The sequence below is a fragment of the Tursiops truncatus genome, chromosome 11, assembly GCF_011762595.2.
Source record: "Tursiops truncatus isolate mTurTru1 chromosome 11, mTurTru1.mat.Y, whole genome shotgun sequence".
NCBI classification, from domain to species: Eukaryota; Metazoa; Chordata; class Mammalia; order Artiodactyla; family Delphinidae; genus Tursiops; species Tursiops truncatus.
In genome coordinates, this window is record NC_047044.1 from 3422606 (window position 1) to 3446808 (window position 24203).

Here is a 24203-nt window from a genome sequence, read left to right on the forward strand (position 1 = left end):
GACGTGAGGAGAGGGGTTAGGGAGAGCACCCCCTTTCTACCCCTCAATGGATGTGAGGAGAGGGGTTAGGGAGAGCACCCCCTTTCTGAAAGGAGGGGGTCCCCAAATATGGCTGCAGGCTGGGCTGGGCTGGGCTGGGTCGGGCCGGGCCGGGCCGGGCCGTGTACCTGCACCAGGAGTTTGGAAAGCACTGTGATTTTTCAGGTTCGCCGGGTTTCAACCTCTCAGGTGTGTAGGTAACTCTTGACTTACAGCCAGGAGCCGTGGAGAAGCTGGAATCATTATTTTTGGCATTGGAATGCATTTTTAATTTATATTTTAAAAAGATGGGTGTGTCGGGGTTCTGGGAATTTGCTTCAAAGACAGTAGTGAAGTCACCCCGAAGCCCCAGCCTGGGGCAGGCCTGCCATGGTCTGGGCTTCCGGCCTCCCCTCCCCGTGGTGTGGGCAGGTGTCTGGCCTCTGAGGGGCCCATCCTGGCAGCCTCGCCCCATAGGGGAGGGGGCTCCAGGGCCGGGCCAGGAGGTGAGGCAGTTCAACAACCTTGAAACTCAGAGGCGGAGGGCGAGAGGCTTGAAGGGAGCTGGGGGCGGGGAGAGGGCCAGTGCGGGGCTTGGGGTGGACAGATGGGGCCTCCAGGCTCAAGAAGCCAGTTCAGAGCAGGGGGTCGTGTGACAGCCCCACGTGACAGGTGCTCAGCTCAGGGGCTTCACAGAATTAGCCGATCTCACCTTGACCCCGGCTAGCCTAGGGGCTAGGCTAGCCCCGGGGCCAGAGACAGAAATCCTGCCTTCAGGGAGGGTTTCCAGCCTGGGAAACGGAGTCAGTGGTTGGAAGCCTGCTCTGGACACCTCTGCGGGGTGGGGGGGTTAGGTGGGAGGGTGTGCCTAGGCCGTGGGTGGGTGGATGGAAGGGTGGACGGACCGATGGTTTTCAGTGTTTAAACTTTCCAGAGACCCTGTCCTTGTCTCCGTGCTCCTGAAGCTTCCAACACAAGCTGTGCGGGTGCATCACTGCCTCCGCAGAGTCTAGTTTTTCTAGTTCAAAGCCCTGAGCTATCGCTTAGGACCAGAAGGCAATTGTCTCTTTATTTATCGAAAAACTGAAGCCGTAAAAACCTCTACGCTCCCTTCCCTTCCTGGGGCCCAGCCCTGGCCCCCCTCCAGGGCCGAGGGCTTCGGCCTGGCTGCGCTCCCCTCCGCGGGCCCCCACCCCGGCATCTTCTGAAGCGCCTCTTGGCGGGAACCACGTTCACACCGTCATCTCCTGCTTCCCGCCCTGCCCCTCCTCCCCCAGACCTGCCGTGACTGTCCCACACACGTGCGCACACACCCCACGCCACATATACACGCCACACACAGACGCATCACACACCACACACACACATCACATGTACACGCCACACAGACATACATCACATAACACACACACGCACATCACATGTACACGCCACACAGACATACATCACATAACACACACACACACACACACACACACACGCACACACTCCTGTGCCTTTTACCTTCCCCCTGCCAGCCCTGCTCCCCACAGGTCTCTCTACAGCGAGGGGTGTTTGGCTGTCCCCCGCTCCATCGCAGACCTGACCAGGTGCGCACCCGTCGCCCAGCATCCGGCCCAGCCCCCGATATCCCTGTGCTTCTGCTGGGGCCCTTTCTGGGGCCGAGCCGTCTCCACCGCCATGGACGCTCCTGCACAGCCCAGCTCAGAGGCTCCCCCACTCAGGCACTATGTTTTTCCTCCGTTTCCCTTACATTTAAGGAATATCTTTTTCGGTTACAAACAAAAAATGGTATTCTTATTCCCTGTGCCGGGTGTCAGTTTCCGGTCTGTAAGATGGGGGCGTGTGAGAGTTCCCACACCAGGGGCTGCGAGGCCTCCTCCGCCCCTGTAACCCTGCAGACGAGCCCTCGTTTAAGCTCTGTGAAGCTGGTGCTTCTCTAGGGCACTTAACGCTCCCCACCCGAGGGTCTGTGGCTTTGGCACTACGGGCTGGGGTTCCCGGGTGGCCAGTGTTGCCCTCCCACCCCCATCCCCAAGCCTGGGTGGGACAGGCATCCAGTGACCGGGACGTGGCGGTTAGAGGGGCCTCGGCTCATGGGAGCTCCTGTTCTGCAGCTACGAATGCCTTCTTATGCGGCGGGGGTCCTTTTCCAGTTTTCCGTGCGGGGTTCTGCATTTGCAGCCGTGACCAGGAAGCCAGGCCTCAGGTCCTCCTCGGCAGGGGGTTGCAGTGCTACATGAATTATTGAGCAAGGCTCTTAGCTTGCTCGGGTGAACCTCATCCTCGGTGGGCGGGTGAGGCTGGCAGTCATAATGGGTTGGGGGTGCACAAGAGGAGGATGGGGGAACTCTCCCCAGGTTTTGAATGGCTCAGAGCGAGCATCTGACTCTAAGCAGGATACTGGGATGCTTGGAAGAAATTTTGGAAGCCCACATTTACTTTGAGGATTCTTAGACGAGGAAAGGTGAAGTTAAATCTTGTTAAGTAAGCATATCTGAGAACATTTATTGCATTAAATAGTGTTTCATGTAAGAGCTGTATGTTAAAAAAAAGATATAGGGCTCACTAAATTTGGTCCTAATTATTTGCCTAAAGTAAGATGATTTTAAGAATTAAAAACCATCCTATCACATCTCTTCACAACTCTGAGTTCTGATGCCAGGTTGGCTGTGATGTCCCATGGAAACGGGACAGTTCTGCAAATCAGGGCTTTCCCCCGAGGGCTGGCCGTCGGGATCTGCCCGCACAGCCCCGAGGAGAAGATACAGTTAAAGAAACACGTAAGTGGATTACTGTGCGGTTTAGCTGGAGTGGCTGCCATGGAAAGCACCCTGCTAAGGCGCGCACGGGGGCCTGGGATTGGCCTGAACGAAGGTCCTGGAACCCAGAGACGAGACCCTTTCCAGGGGACCCAGTTCATCTGAAACCTGCATACTCAAGAGTCCTCACTGCCTTTTATTAAAAAAAAAGCGTGTTTATCTGTAGAATTAATTCTTCATTCATTAGATCATCCAATTCCCAACGCTGTTTGAATCAAACCTGTGAACCATGCAGGTTTTATAATTCTGTACAGGATTCTTCACTGGCTTGGAAGGGGGGAAATCCTGGCACTTTAAGACTCCCTCTCACAAGCATTCGTCGAGTACCTGCTACGTGCCGGGCGTTTGTCAGTCACCCTCTGTGTGCTGGATATTCTTAGACTTGACCCCCAGACAGACCCTGCCCCTGCCCCTGCCCCTGCCCCAGAGCCTGGGGAGACAGAGGCTGGGGAACAGTTGCACAGCAGGTGTCACCCTGGAGCTGGGGTGGGCGCTCTCTGGAGAGGGGAGATTCTGGGCCATCAGGGTCTGTCCTGGGCGCCCTGGCCCTGGTCAGGTGGGCGGGCGAAGCCTCCCTAGGGGATGCACGGTGCCTGAGATGAAGCTGCATCCAGGCACAGGGCAGCCACCTGCAGAGCCCAGCAGAGAGGATGCCAGGCACAGAGAAGGGGGTCACCAGGGGGTGATCCTTGCCAGTGGTGAATATGCATGAGTGTTACCTAGGGGGCCGTCTCCATTAGCCTATTGAATCCCCCAACCTCCCTTCAAAGAGGGAGACCGTGTGGCCGGCGTGAGAGGTGGTGCGCGTGGCGCAGACGGGGCTGGCGCGTGGCCGAGGGCCGGGCTGCAGGGTGGGAGGGTCTTTACGGAGCAGCGGGATTGTTGCAAGCCTCTGTGGAGAACAGGCAGATGTGTGAGGTGATGAGCAGCTGGCGTGGGTCCAGGGACCCGAGAGATGGTCACTGTCCGTGGTTGTGCAGATCGGGGTTGGTGTCGGCTGGGGTGCAGGTGGCAGTGGAGGCGAGTGACACGGACCCTGGGGGATGGCACTGGTGGGGACAAGGGAGGAGGGGAGGGGATGGCTCCGGGGCTCCTGGGCCCCTCTCTGGGCAGCTGCAGGACCCTCTCCAGGTGGGGGACCCGGAGAACAAGCTTGGTGAGGGAAGACAGGTTTGAAGCCTGGGTTTGCGGAGGAGAGAACAAGGGCAGAAAGGGTTGGATGGCTGCGTGTGGGCCCCAGAGGAGGGGCCTGAGGCACGGCTGCGGAGGTGGGGAGCTGGCCCTGGCCCACCGCCCCTTACTGGCCTGGTGGGAGAGGCCGGGAGGAGCATTCCCAGAGGGCAGAGAAACCAGAGCCGGGTGAGTGTCTTGGAAGCTGGGGAATGCAGCCCCACAGGGTTAGCTGCTGCTTCCCCTCGGGACTCTGTGTTTGCAGAGGCCAGCGTTTGCTATGATTGTAGCTCTAGGACAGGCGTGGAGGGCCGCTGGAGTGCTTGAGTAGTATGACCCCCAGATTCGTGTCCAGAACCTCAGAACGTGACCTCCTTTGGACATAGCGTCTTTCCAGGTGTCATTAGTAAGGCTCTCGATGAACAGTAAAATCATCCTGGATTTAGGGTCCACCCTGAATCCAGTGACGGGCGTCCTTATAAGAGAAAGGAGGGGGGAAGATTCGAGACCCAGGGAAGACGGCCATGTGATGACAGGGGCAGAGATGGACGATGAAGCCACAGCCCAGGGAACACGGGGAGCCCCCATCAGCTGGGGAGGCAGGAAGGGTCCTGCCCTGGAGCCTGCGGAGGGAGTACGGCCCTGCCCACACCTTCGTTCTGGACTTTCGGTCCCCAGAGCTATGAGAGAACACAGTTCTGTTCTTGGAAAGGCACCAGATTTGTTGTACTTGTTACAGCAGCCCCAGGAAATGAATACTACAACGACCTGTTGGAAATGAAACGATATCTTTTGTGCTTAAAACAAACAACTTCACGGAGACGTAGCTTTATTTGCAGCTGATTTGAAATTGCACGATTGGTTAAGTAGAGGAACAGGATAATCCCACACGTCATCACGCCCTTTCCACGGGACAGCGGATGCTTTAAGGCAGCCGCCTGAGCTGCAGCGTGGCTGTGGGTAGCACGGGTCCTGCTCTGTCGTCCTCCTGTTCACAGGGGTGGCCTGAGGAGCGAGGCTTCCCTGCAGCCGCTGAAAACCACACATGAGCAGAAATACTGTCGGCAAAGTCAAATTCAGGTCTTCGGGAATTGAATGAAGGGTGCTGTGTGTGTGTGTGTGTGTGCACATGCTCAGGGCCTGCCTTATCTGGGCCTCGGTAGCAGGTGGCCCTCGAGAGGGCATCGTAGGAGTCCTCAGATGCTTCGGTAGAGGTGGAGGAGTTGAGACTTCCAGTCAACACGAGGGCAGAGCTTGGGAGCTGCTGTGGCCGCACTGGGGGCGTGGGCTGTGCTTTCATCCTGGTGGTGACATTGACCACCTGGGCCGAGCCCGGATGGGCAGGATCCTGGAACACCACAGGCAGAGCACCGTGGGAAGGGGCCGTGCCAGGCCCCCATTTGTTTGCCGTCACGGTTTGCGGAGCACGGCCCGCCCCGTCCTCTCACGGCGGCTTTATTATTTCAGAATGCCCTTGACCTGCCAAGTTGGGGCTTGGAAGGCAAACACTCCCAGACGTCACATGTATTTTAAAAGTAGAGATTAAAGAATTTGCAGTGTATGAAGAACAAATACACTTTCAGCTAAGCATTTAAAATTAATGACTAGAATTTAAGGAGGCTGCAGGCTGCCCACCTGGAGAAGATGCCAGGAGCGGGGATTAGCGTGAGAGTGTGTGTGAGAGGGTGTGAAGGTGGGTGTGTGTGTTTGTGCAGGTATGTACGTGTGTGGCTGAGGGTGTGAATGCGTGTGAAGACGAGTGTGTGAGGGTGTATGTGCGAAGATGTGGCAGCAGCGTGTGACTGGGTGTGAGGGCACGGGTGTGTACACGCGTGTGTGTGAGGTCATGTGTGCACATGCGTGGGCACATGCACTGGGCCGAGCCCAGTGTTGTGGGGCCGGCAGGGCACCCTGCTAACCCGGGAGCGGGCAGGGGGGCAGTGGGGGGGAGATCAGACGGTTTCCATTGCTGGTGGAGCTGAGAGGAGGGTCTGCAGCCGGGTGGGCCGCCGTCCTTTTCCTTCTGAGCAGCATGTGAATCCTCTGCTCACAAGGTTCCTTGGGGGCAGCCCCTGCTAGGGGAGAACAGGTGGGTGACCTGGGATTTCTGGCCTCTCCCTCCCTGCCCTGCCTGGTGGGGAGGAGGGGGACGAAAAAGAACCCACCTGACACTGTCTGGCCCTGGGGTGGGCTTTGCCCTGGGTCCCCGGCCTGGTGGCCCCTGCACGGTTCTGTAGTTCAGTAGAGGTCAGTGGTTGCGACACTCCTCCCTGTTTTTGAGGGACTCAGACTGGGCTACTTTGCTTAGCAAGTTGTGCATTCTCGGGTGTTGCAACCTGGAAAGGAAGACACTCGGGAGAAGTAGAGGAAGTTCAGATTTGTTTCTGATGCTTGTTATGCTAATTACAGATCAGTTTCACCTGTTCCTCAAAAGGAAGCTCGTTCTGAAGCCTCCCTTGGAAGGTTGAAAGGATTTTCTTACACCAGTCAATTATCGAGCTCTCTAAAATCTGCACACTGGGAAACAGACCCTGAGGCTCGACATCTGCCTTCTCGGGAGCCACGCCGTGGGCAGGGGCGGGGGCAGGGGTGGGGGGCACCCAGGGCCGCGCAGAGGAGAGGTCGGGCTGCAGTGCAGTGGCAGCAAAAGCCTCTGTGGACCCCACGTCTCAGCTCTGGAGATACAGTGCCGAGGCGGCTGCACTAGCCCAGGGGGCTGTGGGCCCCTCCATCTCCACGCTCGCCCGTCGCTGGGTGTGAGCTGTCCCAGCAGGGGCTATGCAACTTTGGGTGAGGGATTTCATGAGGAGGATCTGAGTGCAGAGTCTCAGCTGTGAGCCCCCATCACCCAGCACTCCAGAACCTTGGTCCTGGAGGGACATGTGGGGTACACCACAGTACCCACTCTTCCACAGCATCTAAGTCTTCTTCTTTAAAATGATGATAAATTTTAGTATCACTATCCAGTTTGTTCAAATTCCCAATTGTCTCATACATGCCTGCTCTGGTCTGAATTGTGTCCCCCCCAGATTCCTAGGTTGCAGCCCTAACTCCACAATGGGACTGTATCTGGAGGTGGGCCCTACAGGAAGTAATTTAGGTAAATGATCAGGGTGGGCCCTGATCCGATGGGATTAGCGTCCACATAAGCAGAGGCAACAGAAATCTCTGCCTCTTTCTATACACACACACACAGAGGAAGGGCCGTGTGAGGACAGAGGGAGCGGGCAGCTGGGAAGAGAGGCCTCACCAGACCCCAGCCGTGCTGGTACCCTGATCTCGCTGGTACTTCTAGCCTCCAGAACTGTGAGAAATACACTTTCGTTGTTTAAGCCCCCAGCCCGTGGTATCTTGTTACGGCAGCCCGAGCAGACTGAGACAGTAGGGAAAGTATTCACATGGTTCAATATTGAAAAGGCACAGAGGGCGTCCAGGGAAGCCCATGTCTGGGGATCCCAGTGACTTTGGGTTCCAGGATGATACTGCCGTTTGCATGCACGCTTCTCCGTGCACCGAGGATCCTGGTGCCGGATGTCTCTGGAGCTCCGAGTTTCGTATCTCTTCATACCAGCCTTTGAATAACCCGAGAGCACTGGCGTCACAAAGGAAACATGGATAAATATGACCGTATGCAGATATAACATTTTTATGTGACTACAAATACATAAATACGTTGAAAGTTAAACTTAAGCCTAGAGGGAGTTACCACAGAAACGGCAGAGAATAGTTCATTTCTGAAATTCATGAGGACCTCACGTAACACCATAAAAACAAAACCAACCATCGTTGAAATATGAACACAGGAATAATCAGGCAGTTCAGAGAAAGGAAATGGACGTCGCCAGTAAAATTCGGGCAGATGTTGAACCTCATCAAAAATTATTGCAAATAAAACACCTGGAAGATTCATTTGTCAGAAATGCAAAATAGTTTACAGATTGAACATACCTTGCGTTGGCGAGGATGTGTGAATTTGTGCATCCTTTTGGGGAGGACGGTTTGGAAATATTGGGTGAGTCAGAAAAAAGTGCGGCTGTCAACTGTGTGTACCTTTGATTCATCACGTTTAGGAATTTTCTCGAGAGAGATATTCTTAAAACACGCCAAGGATGTATATCAAAAAGTTACCTGCGATAAAAGCAAGCTGTAAACAGCCCCGTGTCCATCAGTGGTAGAACAAGAAACATTAGTGGTTTGAATTCTGATGGGGTCCTCTATCACAGGGGTCCCCAACCCCCAGGAATCGGGCTGCACAGCGGGAGGTGAGCGGCGGGGGAGCGAGCGGAGCTTCATCTGCCGCCCCCCATCGCTCCCCATCGCTCGCATTACCGCCTGAGCCATCCCCCACTCCCCCCCAACCCCTGCTCCTCCACTGCTCACCGTCCGTGGAAAAATTACCTTCCATGAAACCAGTCCCTGGTGCCAAAAAGGTTGGGGACCGCTGCTCTAACTGAATACTGTGCAGCCATTAGGAAGAAAGAGGAGGAACTCCCAAGTGCCAACAGGGAGGGTCTCCAAGGTACCGCGCTGAGCAAACATGCCGGATGGCCGGGGCATCCAGCTCTCCTGATGTTTTCCTGTGGGGACCCGCTAGAAACTGCTGAAGGCTTCCCATGCCGTGCTATTTGCACTGTGATTTCTTTTTTTTTTTTTAGTATGCAATGTAGTACTTTTATTTTAAAATGCGTTCATTTAGAAGTCAAAACTGGTGACACACATTGGTGGGAGCTGGGGAATTTCCGGTTGTCGGGCTGCAGGTCTGTGGGTGGCTGGCAATGTCTACCCTGTGACAGAGGCAGGTCTGGGCTGTGTCCCAGGGAGCGAGGATCACCCAGTCAGACCCCTGCTGGCTGCCACGGTGGGCACTCTGGGTCTGACGGGCCTTGGGGGGTCAGCTTGGGCTGCCTGATCAGTTTCTATGTGGAAGCTTCCAGAACCTTCCTGTCGTGAGGGATTAGGCCACAGAGAAGACGTTGGAGCACAGTTGGAGGCCGGTGGGAGGAACAGACATGATTAAAGACGAACTGGAATCCAGCGTTGCCCGGCCGGGCAGTGGGGGAGGGAGGAGGCCACACAGGAGGCCCTGGGCCAGAGTGACCCTGGCCTGCTCCCGAGTCTCCCACGAGGCCCGGAGGTGGCCAGCGTCGTGCGGGCAAGCGTGCGGGGAGGGCACGAGGCCTTCCCGTCATCCTCACTCTTTCTAGGTGATTCTCTCATAAGGGAGCCAGGCTCAGCCAGCGGGGCGTTCAGAAAGGGGTTGGATGCCCAGAAGTGTTCACAGCTGCACGTTCCCCTGGTCCCCCCACTCCCCCGAGTGCGGGGACCCCAGCAGGCCCGGGACAGGGACAGGGTTGGAGTGGCTTGGCCACCTGGTGCATTCGGCCGAAGAGCCCCCTGGGGTGCTTATTGGGAACCCGCTGCCCCACCACCCTTAGACGGCCCACCGGGTGCTGGGTGCTCTCAGGCCAGCGGGAACGGCACACGTCTGATTGCAGCCCGACTCCAGGGTGGTTCCCAGAGGCCTCAGGTGCCCCCGGGTTTGGGTTTAGCAGCTGGTTCTGTAGCGGCGTTTGCAGCCTGGGTGGGAGCAGTGCCCCCCTCCCCTCAGCAGGCCACCGTGTGACCTCCTCCCGCCCTCGTCCCCCAGGTGAGCACTGCGAGGTGAACGCACGCTCCGGCCGCTGCACCAACGGCGTGTGCAAGAACGGCGGCACCTGCGTGAACCTGCTCATCGGCGGCTTCCACTGCGTGTGCCCCCCCGGCGCGTTCGAGAGGCCCTACTGCGAAGTGGCCACCAGGAGCTTCCCGCCGCAGTCCTTCGTCACCTTCCGCGGCCTGAGGCAGCGCTTCCACTTCACCGTGGCCCTCGCGTGAGTCCCCGCGCGTGCCCGCGACGCCTCCTGTGGTTGGAGGTCGCGAGGTGGCCTTGTGTCTCCGCACATCCCTCCGTCCTGTAACAACAACCCCCGTCCACCGGGGCCTCTGAGAGTCGAGTCACCTTGGCCAGCGCTGGCTGTAGGACTGGCCACTTAATTTGTAGGACCCCATGCAATTTGAGGATGGGGTTCAAAAATTAAGAATTTCCAGCTGGTGACAACAGAGCATTTAGCAGGTGTGGCGCCCTGTTTGCCCGCCCAGCTCACATGCCCATGAAGCCGACCCCCGGCTGCCCCGGTCCTACTCACCTGCCACCACGTGGGCACCCCTGCCACCCAGGTGGCCAGAAGGTGGAGGGAAAGGGCCCAGCAGGCTTGGGAATGAGACTCAGCATAGGCTCCTGCTGTGCCGCCGGCTTGCTGGGAGACCGCGGGCGGGCGGGCGGCCTCACCCCTCTCCGCGCTGGTTCTTTAACCGTAACAGGAGGAAGCAGGCTGACTGTGTGCTGTGGCCATTCTTTAACTTTTGCATCTTTTTCTCCAAGAGAATTTAGATTTAATTTAACTTTTAAAAATCTATCGCTTCCATTGTAAAGACTTCTATCAAGTTCACCTTAGTAGTACAGGGTGTATTTTGTATTTGGTCAGCGTTTAGGGGACCCGTTAGGGGAATGCGGCATTCTGTGTCCCCCAGAACAAGATGCTCCCTCTGAGCTGCCCTTTGGAGAACAGGGCATCTCACGGAGAGATGGGGCAGACTCCTCTCCCGGGGCTGCCCACCCTGAGCAGGTGAGGGGTGCGGTGTAGCCAACGGGCGCCGCGTGGTGCTGATGTGAAACCCCCCCGGGCAGTCCTCCTCCGTCTCGCCTCCCCTCCCATCTCGGTCAGGTCCTGTGAGTCCCTTGACCTCGTGTCTCCCCCGCCCGCCACTGTCCTCCCAGTTCCCAGCACTCTGGCCTGGGCCACCGCCCTCTCCCCCGTGCAACAGCAGTGGTAGCATCTGCTCTCAGCCTGGGTCAGGTGGATCTCTGTCCGCCAGGCCTGCCGGGCCTGCCTGCCACCTGGGGCAAAACCCAAACTTCTGAATAGGGCACAGGGTGGCCCCCTGTGTGCTGACCCCTGGTGACCCCCGATTCTGGCACCTCGCATCCTGTGACGTGGCCACCCTCACCTCGTGATTCTCTGGACCTGCCCAGCCTTGCAGAGGCATTTCCTCGGCCCCCCCTGCCGGCCCGTCCGACGGCTGCTGCTTCCTTCAGGAAGCCCCCCTGACCCAGGCGGGGCCATACCTGCATTCCAGCTCCGGCTGGACGTCTGGTCACTGCCTGCTTGTCTGCTACCTTCAGCCTTTGATGTTCCTGCTTGCAGGATCAGCCCGCTGTCCACCCTGAGTGCCCCTAGAGAAAGGTCCGGATGAGGGCATTTGGGTACCGTGGGGGCTTGAGTCGTGGGCGGGTTTTCTACGTTGCAGCTCAGATCTTTTTGCTCTAAACCCATCCTTCATGCTAGATCATTGGTTGGGGGTGTGAACTCATGCCAGATTTCCTGATCCTGATTTTTTTCCTGGTTGTCAGGTGATTTGATTGGGCTAAAGTCTCCAAAGCAGATGCACGTCCTTTTGAAACCTTTAAACGGCCACACGAGCTCCCTGTGGTGCTTCCGGGCTTCTGCTCCAGGACTGCCGTGTCCGTGCTCATCACTGTGCTGAGGTCCAGCTCACTCTCTGTGCCTGTCCACCCACTGGGCTTTTTTTTTTTTTTGCAGTACGCGGGCCTCTCCCGTTGCGGAGCACAGGCTCCAGATGCGCAGGCTCAGCGGCCATGGCTCACGGGCCCAGCCGCTCCGCGGCATGTGGGATCTTCCCGGACTGGGGCACGAACCCGCGTCCCCTGCACTGGCAGGCGGACTCTCAACCACTGCGCCACCAGGGAAGCCCTCCTTGGGCTTTTTGTCCTGTGTCGTGACACGCAGGCGCCCAGGCGAGCAGCTGGCTGGTATTTCCATTCTCACAAAGCATGAGCGCCCACTGCTCCCCTCTGTGGCCCCAAGACGTTGGCCGGGGGGCTCCCGCTCTCCCAGAGGAGGGGCTCTTTGGCCCGGTGGGGGGTGGGAGGGGGTTGAGTTGCAGAGGGAGAACATTCCAGGCATTCTGAGTGGCCTGGAGTGTCTGCTGGGAGCTCTGCAGAGGCAGGCAGACCCCTGCACCCACTTTGCCCTGCTTCAGCCCCTTGGTACATTCTTGGGCCCGGACATCTGTGTGGGGTGCAGATGGCGTCCTCTTGGAGGACGTCTGTGTCGGGAGACGGGTCCCTGCTGAGATACCCTCTGAGCTCGGCCCGACTCACCACAGACGTCAGCGTGGGTCGCTCAGCGGCCACACTCGGGCTTCGTGCTGGCACTGCTCCCGCACCTCACCTGTCAGGCCCACTTCCTCCTCACGAGAACCCTGAGAGCTGCTATCACTGTTCTCCCCATCTCGCAGGTGAGGAAACTGAGGCGGAAAGGTTGAAAACCTTGCCCAAGGTCATAGGCTGTCCGGTGGGACCCCCAGGCCCTGCCTGTAACCTGTGCTCTTAACCTCCCTCCCTCTGGCCCCCGCCCCCGTGAAGGATCCGGGCCCAGGGCCTGCTTGTCCTGATTTGCAGGTGTTTCCCACGTTCTGCCCTCTTCCCGAATTTCCCTTGGAGACCAGCTTTAATAAAATAGCAAGAGCAGCTGTCATCCGTGGAGCCCGTGTGCACGCCGGGGCGCCCTGCTTGTGGCTCTGTTTCTGATCCTTAGAGCACCACCCCCTTTCCCGGGAGCTTGGAAGAGGGAGGGGTGGGAGATACAGCTCTGGTTGGCCCCCTGGGCCCGGCTGCAAGGCTGCAGTGCTGTTTGATTCTAAGGGCAGTTTTAAGGTTTGGGCCGCTGTTTTAGGGTGACTGCCCACGTTTTGGTGCACGGTGCAGGGCTCCACCCCGCCCTGTTGTGAGGACTCACGTGAGTGGGCATTTGCTGTTGCCCTCCCGTTTCTCTAGCTGGGCCTCTGCGCCAGGCCCTGGTCCGGGCCCTGCCTGCTCGCAACACCACGTCCCCGCCCTCTGCCCCTAAACCCTGTGCTCAGGAGGCCATCACGTGGGCACAGCCTCCAAAAGGAGGGCCCCTCGTTGGGACCCCTGGCCACTCTGTGCCCCACATGTCTGGATGCTGAGAACAGCAGGCTTCTGTGGGTGCCCGCCCCCCCACATCAGAGGTGCCCTGTGTCTTCCGGCAAACAGGCCGATGGCATGTCGTTTTGGTGTCTACGTGGCCATGGCCACCCACCACTGGACGTGGCCGGCAGCCCTCTGTCATAGGCAGTGCAGCGAGTAAGCTGCAGGAGGCTGACCTGAAAGGTGACCAGGGTCCTGGGGGTGGGGCCCATGGACATGGCGGCCGGCAGACGTGCTGGAAACCAGCAAAGGAGGTCTGGCAGCTTCAGACTCAGAGAAACTAAAGAACAGTCGTGTTTAATGAAGTGCCCACGTGACGTAGCGCGTGTCCCCTTGCTCGTCTAATCCAGTATTGTAAATGACCACACGTGACAACAGTTATGGACGGGTTCCGACACACCTGATGATGGCTAAAAGGGCGGGGCCGAGGCCACATCAGGGAGTTTAGCTTCAAACGCAAAATCATAGAAAGCCCCCCCAGAACCTGGGCAGGGGAGCGGTTCCGTGTCGGGCTGCGGTTGCTCTGGGCAGGGCCTGGAAGGAGTTGGGCCTCCTGCCTCCTGCCGGGCGTACTGTGAGAGACGTGGGCTGGGGCACCGGCCCAGGGGTTTTTTTTTTTTTTTTTTTTTTTTTTTTGCGGTAGGCGGGCCTCCCACCGCCGCGGCCCCTCCCGCTGCGGAGGACAGGCTCCGGACGCGCAGGCGCAGCGGCCATGGCTCACGGCCCCAGCCGCTCCGCGGCACGTGGGATCCTCCCGGACCGGGGCCATGAACCTGCGCCTCCCGCATCGTCAGGCGGACTCCCAACCACTGCGCCACCAGGGAAGCCCATGGCCCAGGGCTTTTGTTTCAGGTGGTTTCTTTCGAAGCTGCTTTTCCTCTTTCTGGTTTCTGTTTGCCAAGGGCCTGGGCTCCCGGGGGCCTCAGCTTCCTGGTCCCAGCCTCCTTGTTGCCACCCTTTGTTCTCTCTCTTCCCCTGGCCCCTCACCAGGCCTCGGCTTCTGCTTCTGGCCTTTCCCCTTTTTACTTGTGCTGTTCAGACCCTCCCTGTGGCCCTGGGTCCCATCGTTAGATCGTCCATTCCCAGCAGTGCGTGGTGCCTGCCCGGAGGACCGTTTCAGCACTGACCACCCCCCTCGGTCCAAAGAGAAACCCACAACAGTGAGACCCCCCCAAAGGGAAGCGAGCCTGGGGTCGAGTGGATCCCAGTCTTAATTCAGCTCTTCTTCTACCTGCTCACTCCACACCCGGAGCCTCCACTCTGCTGTGCAGATGTTTTTTCTTTAGAGTTTGTCATCAGTGCTTGCTGACTTCTAAACCGAGGGGATGCAAGGTCTGGGCGGGAAATGTCAATTTTATGTGACTCAAGGGAGAGGCTAGGGTCACATGCCTGAGGCTGGTTCTGACAGACTCCTGCCGCATGAAAATGGATAAACCAACCTGGAATCAAAGGAAAGAATTTCCCCCCACTTAATCTCCGATGAGAGAGACATCCGGCTAGCTCAGGAAACAGTCCCGAGTTCACTCCGGAGGTTTGTGGGTTCTCTGTAACCGGGGCGTCGAGGAAGCCTTGTGGTGACTTGGTGTGTCGGGGACCCTTGGGTCTGATGGAAGAGGCTTCCTCAGGGGGTGGGAGAAGGATTTCTGAGGCTGTTTGTCTCTTGTCAGAGTAAGTGGTTTTTTACTCCGAGTGCTTCAAGTCTCACAAGTCTTGTGTTTCCACGCGTCTGTCGGTTCACGTGGGCCGCCATCCGTCCGTGGACTCAGCACATCGGTACCAAGCGCTTTGTGGACCAAGTCCTGTTTTGGTGTCGGGGATGCAGCAGTGAACGGGAGTCATCATCTGTCCCTTTAAAGGATCATGTGTTCTCGTAAACAAACAAACAATTAGGATAATTTCAGAAGTAAGATGAGTGGTGTGATAGCCTTTAGGGTGAGGGGCGCAACTTAGATAAAGTGAGTTGGGGAAAGCACAGTCGGAGTGACATCTGGGAGATCTGCAGAGCCAGGGAAGATCATTCCCCACACGGGGGAACAGCAGGTGCAAAGGCCCGGGGGCAGGGAAGAATGTAGGGTTTGGGAGCAAAAGGACACAGTGTGGCTGGAGTGTGGTGGTGGAGACGAGTGGCATAGGCCCCGAGGTGGTGATCAACACCCACATCTCTGTGCCCTGTGGCGTGTAGCGGGATGTATGCCCTGCATGTGTTTACTGTCCAGGTATTTCCAGTTGGTATAGTGGCTGTGTCATCCTTCTAGAGCACTGTGCGAGTGGAATCTTTTCACCTGTACAGGTTGTGGTAACCAAAGTGCCCCCTGGAATCTGCTTTGCTCCTTCCAGAAGAGAACATTGCTAATCAGGTTTTATGGGCTGTCCACTCCTGCTGTGAAAAAAAGAGTACTGGGGACCAGAGTCTTTGCCAAGCGTACTCATCCTCTTGCCCACTCTGGCCAGGCTTGTTGCCCTGGGCAGCCTCTTGTTCCCCCACCTCCAGGCCACCTGCAGACCTTCCACCCCGGGCTCCTTCATTGTGTGATGTGCTTCCCCTTGGCCCCCCAGGTTTGCCACCCAGGAGAGGAACGCCCTGCTACTGTATAATGGCCGCTTCAACGAGAAGCACGACTTCATCGCCCTGGAGATCGTGGACGAGCAGGTGCAGCTCACCTTCTCGGCAGGTAAAGCCTTCTGCACAGGAGGGAGCCGCCCTCGGAGCACGTCCTGGGCACTTGGTTGTTTAAAACCACCCCATCGGGACTTCCGTGGTGGTCCAGTGGTTAGGACTCCACGCTTCCATTGCAGCGGGCGTGGGTTCGATCTGTGGTTGGGGGAACTAAGGTCACGCATGCCTCACGGCACGGTCAAAAAAGCGAAGAAACACCCCATCCTGTGCAGCGCCGTCAGGCGTGCTGACCCACCGATTCCCTGGTTCTCCATCTGGGAATCCATCCTGTGGGAGAAATCCAGAACGCACAGAGATGTTCATTGCAGCGTTGTTTATGAGACACAGCTCAAATTTCCACAAACTAGGGGATCCTTGAAGTGTGCTTCTGCCTCTGTAGGTTGAAAATATTGACAAAGCCGTTAAAAATGTTTTCCCGGTGGTTGGAAAGAACATTCGTCCAGACTGTTGGAAGGACTTTCAGCCTTAGTGGTCTGTTCACCTCTGTTCTCTCTGGACCTCCCCCCGCCCCGCAGGTGAGACCACGACGATGGTGGCGCCACAGGTTCCTGGGGGCGTGAGTGACGGCCGGTGGCACTCGGTGCAGGTGCAGTATTACAACAAGGTAGGACCGGCCCCGCCCCACCCGACCCTCAGCCCGGGGCGGCCAGTGGCGGGGGGGCGGCCCTGGCAGCTTTTTGGTCTTTAGACATTTATACTCTGAAATTTCAATAAATATGCTGGTTGAAAAAGTTATTTAGGAAATGAGCATTTGTTGAGGGTCTGTGTAAAGATACCCAAGCCCTGCGCTGGGGCGGATACTCCCCCAGGGAGCGCTGGGCGGGGAGACTCAGGGACCCCAGAGTCCTACACGGGGGAAAGGACGCAGAAAGGGCTTATTCATTGCAGCTGCCTCGGCCGAGTCATTACTGGTGGCTAAAATTCCAGGCCATTCAAACACTGTTCCAAAGCCCAAGTAGTCCCCTCTTACCTGGATGAAACCTGAGAGTCAGAAGGCTCCCCTAGGAAATGCTGTGAAGGTCTGGGCGTTTTGGGGGGGTTTCCTTTCATTTTGCTGTTTATTGGCTTGTGAGGAAACTCCTTGGCGGTTTTTGCATCAGAAAGCCCCGCTTTCCATCGCTGTGGTGCTTTCCGACGCTGTGGTTTTTGCAAATCGCTCTTCTTCCTGGGAAACTCCAGGGTCCCTCCTGCTCTGAGCCCCGACCCAGGCCTCCACGGGCTTGCGCCTGGGCTTGCCTGGCAGACAAGGGGTCCTCCCTCTGTAAGAGATACACCCATGGAGGAAGGGTGCTTTCTGTCTTTCATGTCTACTGCATTTCAGCTTTTGGACACAGTAGTGATGGGCGACCTCTCCCACCACTTGGGCCTGAGGTCTGTGTCATACCAGACCCCTCCCTGTCGCTGTCCTTCCCCTAGTCTGTACGCAGCCATCGGAGCCCTCTGCCTCCTTTTTACATATGGCTCACCGAACACGTCTCATTTCTCCGTCACCCGAAATACTCAGGCCCCCAGCAGTGATCACCCCCACGGTGACCGTGGGTTTTGTCCCCGGTCTGTGGGCGGGAGATGCCCCTGTCGCCCAGCCCGGGACAGAGGCCGGGTAGCTTTTGACTGGGGTGTGGAACTCTGCACGGTATTTGTGATGAGGGCAGGGAGAGGTTCTGGTGGGGTCAGGGTGCAGATCTGAAGCGACGTGGGGGCTGGTGCCGCTCTCAGGATTCTGAGGACCAAGCAGAGAGCGTTCGCAGGCGCCTGGGACGGGGTCTGGGCTACCGCAGCCCCCAGGACAGCCTGCCGCCCTTGTTCCTGTGAGCCCCCCGGGGCCGTGGTCTCGGCTCTGCCCGGGTTGCTTGATGCAGGGCCGCGTGAGCCAGTTAAGGAGGTGGGGTTGGGGGCGGGGGACGGACCAGAGGAAGACAACGCGCCTCCAAAGACACACTTGCCATTTCCTAGCTGCCCCGTCTCAAGCGCTGGAGTCTTCTGCTGCAGCTGTGCCCCTACGGCTGTCTGGGACAATTAAGGGCCAGCGTGAGGTGCACCCACCTGCTGCCCGCCTGGAGCAGCCTTGCGTGGCTGCTGTGCGAGGCAGTGGGCGCCGTGGGACCCTCAGAGCCTCCCCTCCTGCTGACCTCCGGGGGGCTCGAGGAGGGGATGGACGCACAGCTTGGGTTTTTCTTTCACGATGTCTTAACCCACACGACGTCCTTTCCCCAGTTGCTACCCGTGGGCCTCTCTCACCCGGGAGGACAGAGGGGCCCCCCGGACTCCCCCAAGTGAATTCTTCTGCCCCTACAACCTGCTCGAGGTCAGATGGTTTCGGCCCCTTCTCTCTGCCCTGGAGACAGTCTTCCCCACAGCCATTCTCTCACGATGAGGCAGCTCTCAACTGCGCAAAGGTACGAAGACTGTGCCCCGGCATCCTGGAGGGTCACGAGCCCCGAGGCCAGGACCACGCCCTGTGAGCCTCTGTGTCCCCATAGCACGGGGCACAGTCCCGCTGAGCGCAGGAACTGTTGTATCTGATGTCGGGGCCTGGATCTGCTCCAGCCAGCAGGACAGCGGTCGGACCCCCGATTCCTCTGTTCACATGGTCGGGATGGCTGTCCCGTGTCCGGGTAGGACCAACAAGCAGATGTGTCGACAGCAGAGCTCCTGCGAGGCTGGCCCCTCCTGGGCCAAGGCTGGGGACAAGGGGTCAGTGGTTTTCTGGCTCACACACACTTGGGCTTTTGTCGGGACGTTGCACACCCCCTCGAGTAGAAAGAAGGAAAAGTAAGAGTTGCAACGGGTGCTCTGGCCTGCCCGCTGCTCCGGGGCAGGTGGCTGCCACGTGGCAAGGATGTCATGCCCCACAGTCTGGGCTTCGCACACCTCTGAGCTCTCAGCCTCTGGCCTCCTCCCCTTGCCAGCAGGGCCAGGACATCAGGGATGGGCAGTTGGCTGTGCACTCGGCAGGGTGCAGGCCAGTCGGGATGGGCTGAGGGGACCCTCTGGGGCCCATGCTCCACGTCAGGGAAGCAAAGGACGCAGTCGTGGTGCATTTTCCTTTCTGCTTGGATGGGAAACGCATCTCCCAGGGCCGGCTGAAGACTTTGGGCTTCGGGGCTGTGTCAGCCTCAGTTGCCCACCAGAGCACCTGCACGTGGCTGAAGCAGCAGCCTGTCACAGCTGAGCAGAGACGGAACCTCTGGCTCGGCCGGCCCTGCCCAGGTCCGGAGGCATCCGTCATTCTTTACCATCGTCAGGCACTCAGGAAGCACCACGAGGGTCTGCTTGCAGAGACCCTCCAGGGAGCACCGAGGAGGCACCTCACCCCTAAAGGGCCCCCGGGATGCCCCCGGGAGAAGGAAGGAGGAGCCCACATGAGAGAACACGCCCTGGCAGTGAGTGGATCACTGCCACCCGCCGCTTCCGTTCCCAGGCCCAGCCTTTCAGCAGCACCTGAAGCAGACCCTCAGCGTGGGATTAGGCCTTTCCCCTGCTGCCAGCTCAGCTATTTCCTCTCCTGCCCGAGGCTGTTGGATGGAGGAAAGCGAGCAGTTTGCAGGTAGACCTTGAGGCCCCCCTGCTGTGGTTTCCGTCATCACACAACGGGAAGTGCTCAAAGTGCTCCGCATCAGGGACATCTGTCTCCTGGGAGCTTTGTGTCTCAGGGCCCGAGGCACTCACGTGTCCAGGGGCCCGGGCGGGCCTCGGCAGGGAGCGAGCAGGTTTGGAGGGGGGCGTGGGGGCAGTGCGAAGGGCCCACGTCAGGCGGGTGCGTGGCCAGACGGATGGCAAGGAGGGCAGCAGTGGAAGTGGTCTGGGAGGGGCGAGTCGCTCTGCTCTGCGGGCATCTGTTGTGTCATCCACGTCGTGTCTGGTCCTCAGAGTGGGTCCTGTGTGGGAAGCCTCTGGGGCCCCTTGCACCCTCCCCAAGTCTGCTGGGGCCCAGGAGCCTGTCTGGGCTATTTTACCAGTCACCCCCAACACACACCCAGGAAATAGGTGGAAACCTCACCAGGATGGTCCCAGGAGGGCGTATCACCAAAGGGCCGCAGGGTGTGGGGCACCCACGTTGGGCAGTGCAGGACCCGGGGCTGTGACAGCCCTGAGGCCGAGAGGAACCAGGGGAGAGGGCAGAATGGAACCCAGCTAGGAGGGGTCATGGAGAGAAGCGACCTCCTGACGGCGCTCCCTCCCGTTTCCTTAGGCTCCCCGTGGGCCAAGGCAGCCAGAAATCAGAGAACAGGGCCGCTTGACGTGGTTCCTATGGGTTGGTGCCCCCAGGCAGGGAGCCAGGCAGAGCCAGTTTACGTTTTTTTCCCTGCTTGGTGGCATTTGAAGCGGGAAGGTCTGGTGGCATAATTCACCTTCGGTGGAGCCTGGGTGCCCGCTGGGGCTGGGCGTTTTCCTGGGAAGGTATTTTAAAGGCGGACAACGCTTTGCAGAAACATGTCAAACTCCGTCAAGCGCAGATGGGACCCAGAGCCCCGCCGCCCACACCCGCCCCTGGAGGTTTGGGGAGGATTTGTAGTCATCACTTCGTCGCAGATGTGCTTTTTTTCCCGAGACTATTGTGCACGATAGGTAAACACTTCCCCTGCCAACTCGCAAAAGAGTGAATGCGCCCGATGGAAGAGTTTGTGCAGGTTGTTCTGAGACGATAGTTTTGTGTAGATAGTTCTAAAATGATTTCTTTGCAATTGGAACTCGGGTTTGGTGGTAGTCAGGGCTCTTCGGGGTGTCTGCCCTTTCCCCTTGCCCTTCGGTGTCAAAATGTTTGTGTAGAGACCCTGGGGGCCGTGGGGAGGGGGAAGCACCCTTCTGTGGAAGCATCTGTAATGTGGCATCTCCGCTCTTCCTGGGGAGGACGCCTGAGAGGACAGTCACTCACTCGCTGAGTGCCTATTGTGTGCCCGGCGAGGCCCTTGCACTGGGCGTCTGGAGGGATTACCTGGAGGCCCTCACCTTGTCTGGCAGCCCAGCTGGGCCTCGGGGATGTTGACACATCATCCAGGAGGAGTTTGATAGGATCCTGGGCGGGGCCTCGGCAGTCGGCCGTTCTGGTTCGAGTGATTCTGAGATGACAAGGGTTGTCTTTGGTCCAGCGCTGAAAGCATTTTCGTGAAGGGAGAGCCCCAGCTGAGCTGCTTCTCTCAAGTGTCAGCATCCTCTGAGATCACTGAGAAGAGCATCCTAGTGCTTGAGATTCCCATGACCTTGGGGAAGGGGCCACTGGTACAGGGTTCATTAGGGACTACCCTGCCCCGGCTGCACTTCAGACCTGGCTTGTTCACGTCATTCATTCTTGGGTCTGTGTCACACACTATATTCCAGGGGTTCCAGGGGAGTGGGCTATGCATGGGGTGGTGCAGAGGGGTGTGATCCACCACACCCTGGGGTCAGGGGCGTCTCCCTCTGCTTGCACAAATGTTCCAGAAAACTCAAGGGCTTCCACTCAGAATCTTGTTTCAGGCCGGTCTTGATGAAAGTTCTCCTGGGGTCCTGCAGAACTGCTGTGGTTTATGTGGTCCTCTGGGTGTGGCTGCCTGGCCTCCCTCGTCACTCCCTGCAGCCCTTCCTTCATGCCTTTGTTCATTCATTAATACATGGAGCAGTTATTGACTGCCTACCGTGTGCCAGGAACTGTTTAGGGTACGGGGATATACAGAAGACAAAAGAGATAAAACTCTATTGCTGTCCAGGAACTGATGCTCCAGAGGATATGGAAGGGGTGGCGTAGGGAAGAGGAGAAGGGGAGAGGGAGAGAGAGAGTGAGAAGGAGAGGGAGATAGAGAAAGAGAGGGAAGGAGAGGGAGAGAGAGGGATGGAGGGAGAAGGGTCATTTTACCCACAGAACTCTGGATTCTTTTAATAAGGAAAGGTATTTAGTTGCACAATTTGTATGGAAACACAAAATACCCCGAATAGTCAAAGCAATCTTGAGAAAGAAAAACGGAGCTGGAGGAATCAGGCTTCCGGACTTCAGACTATACTACAAAGCTACAGTAATCAAGACAGTATGGTACTGGCACAGAAACAGAAATATAGATCAATGGAACAGGATAGAAAGCCCAGAGATAAACCCACGCACCTATGGTCACCTTATCTTTGATAAAGGAGGCAAGAGTATACAATGGAGAAAAGACAGCCTCTTCAATAAGTGGTGCTGGGAAAACTAGACAGCTACATGTAAAAGAGTGAAATTAGAACACTTCCTAACACCATACACAAAGATAAACTCAAAATGGCTTAAAGACCTAAATGTAAGGCCAGACACTATAAAAGTCTTAGAGGAAAACATAGGCAGAATGCTCTATGACATAAATCACAGCAAGATCCTTTTTGACCCACCTCCTAGAGAAATGGAAATAAAAACAAAAATAAACAAATGAGACCTAATGAAACTTAAAAGCTTTTGCACAGCAAAGGAAACCATAAAAAAGATGAAAAGACAGCCCTCAGAATGAGAGAAAATATTTGCAAACAAAGCAACTGACAGAGGATTCATCTCCAAAATATACAAGCAGCTCATGCAGCTCAATATCAAAAAAACAAACAACCCAATCCAAAAATGGGCAGAAGACCTAAATAGACATTTCTCCAAAGAAGATATACAGATTGCCAACAAACACATGAAAAGATGCTCAACATCACTAATCATTAGAGAAAAGCAACTCAAAACTACAATGAAGTATCACCTCACACTGGTCAGAATGGCCATCATCAGAAAATCTACAAGTAACAAATGCTGGAGAGGGTGTGGAGAAAAGGAAACCCTCTTGCACTGTTGGTGGGAATGTAAATTGATAACAGCCACTATGGAGAACAGTATGGAGGTTCCTTAAAAAACTAAAAATAGAACTACCACATGACCCAGCAATCCCACTACTGGGCATATACCCTGAGAAAACCATAATTCAAAAAGAGTGATGTACCACAATGTTCATTGCAGCACTATTTACAGTAGCCAGGACATGGAAGCAACCTAAGTGTCCATCGACAGATGAATGGATAAAGAAGATGTAGCACATATGTACAATGGAATATTACTCAGCCATAAAAAGAAACGAAACTGAGTTATTTGTAGTGAGGTGGATGGACCTAGAGTCTGTCATACAGAGTGAAGTACGTCAGAAAGAAAAACAAATACCGTATGCTAACACATATATATGGAATCTAAAAAAAAAAGAAAATAGTTCTGATGAACCTAAGGGCAGGACAGGAATAAAGACACAGACGTAGAGAATGTACCTGGGCACATGGGGAGGGGGAAGGGTAAGCTGGGACAAAGTGAGAGAGTAGCATTGACATATACACACTACCAAATGTAAAATAGATAGCTAGTGGGAAGCAGTTGCGTCGCACAGGGAGATCAGCTCGGTGCTTTGCGACCACCCAGCGGGGTGGGATAGGGAGGGTGGGAGGGAGGGAGACACAAGAGGGAAGAGATATGGGAACATATGTATATGTATAACTGATTCACTTTGTTATAAAGCAGAAACTAACACAACATTGTAAAGCAATTATACTCCAATAAAGATGTTAAAAAGAAAAAAAGAAAGGTATTTAGAAACCAAGATTCAGGTGCTAGGTATGCTCATTGCTCCTAGGGTGTCTCACTCCCAATCTCTCTCACTGGGCAGAGCTAAGACATGGATGTGTGTATATATGTATGTATAGGTACGTGTGCATGCTCATATAGACACATACTGAACTTCATATTTATTTCTGTCTCTACTTATTGAAAACCTTGAATTCCATTCCAGCACTACAGAGTCATTCTAGTTTTTTCCCTTTCCATGTTTGTAAATCTTTTCTTGCTCAGTGAGAAACCTTGTTCCCATTATCCTCAATATAGTTATTTATTATCTCAGTCCACCATTATTTAAACAGTTTGCCAACCCCACCATTCCACCACCTCACTTAGCTGCTATCCTCAATCACCCTCAGCCCTCACCAGGCTGCCTCCCTGCTGCCCTTCTCATTCAGCCTCAGCCTTGTGAGCTGCTACCTCTCTCAGTCCTGAATCTATTGACTGACTCCAGCAGGTGCTGGGAACAAGGGGCCTTCGTAGAGACTTGACTGAAGTATTCAATTATTCAGAAAAGGGAGGAAGGAAGTTTGTTTAAAATTTTTTTAATTTAAAAGGAATGAAATACAAAATACCAAAATATGTGGGATGAAGGTAGAGCAGTGCTGAGAGGGAAATTCATAGCATTACATACTTATATTAGAAAAGAGAATAAGTCTCAAGTCAATAATATGAGTTCCCACCTCAAGAACCTCCAAAAATAAGAACAAAATAAACCCAAAGCAAGTAGATGGAAAGAAAGAATAAAGATAAGAGCAGAAACCAGTGGTTTTTAAAACAGGAAAAAAACAGAAAGGATCAATGAAACAGAGCTTTGGGAAAATTAATAATGTCAAACTTCTAGCAAGACTGACTCCCCCCCCACAAAAA

At 56.0% G+C, this 24203-nt stretch overlaps 1 protein-coding gene across 4 annotated transcripts in view; it reads left to right on the top strand.

The window, feature by feature from the left end:
• The window catches only part of CELSR1 (cadherin EGF LAG seven-pass G-type receptor 1), a 150743-nt gene that overhangs the window by 65999 nt on the left and 60541 nt on the right, over window positions 1-24203 (top strand). For all 4 annotated transcript variants that reach the window (XM_073788046.1, XM_073788044.1, XM_073788045.1 and 1 more), the window contains exons 3-5: window positions 9658-9880; window positions 15637-15752; window positions 16273-16361. In XM_073788046.1, coding sequence (XP_073644147.1) covers window positions 9658-9880; window positions 15637-15752; window positions 16273-16361 — 428 coding nt within the window. The remainder of the gene's footprint in view (window positions 1-9657; window positions 9881-15636; window positions 15753-16272; window positions 16362-24203) is intronic.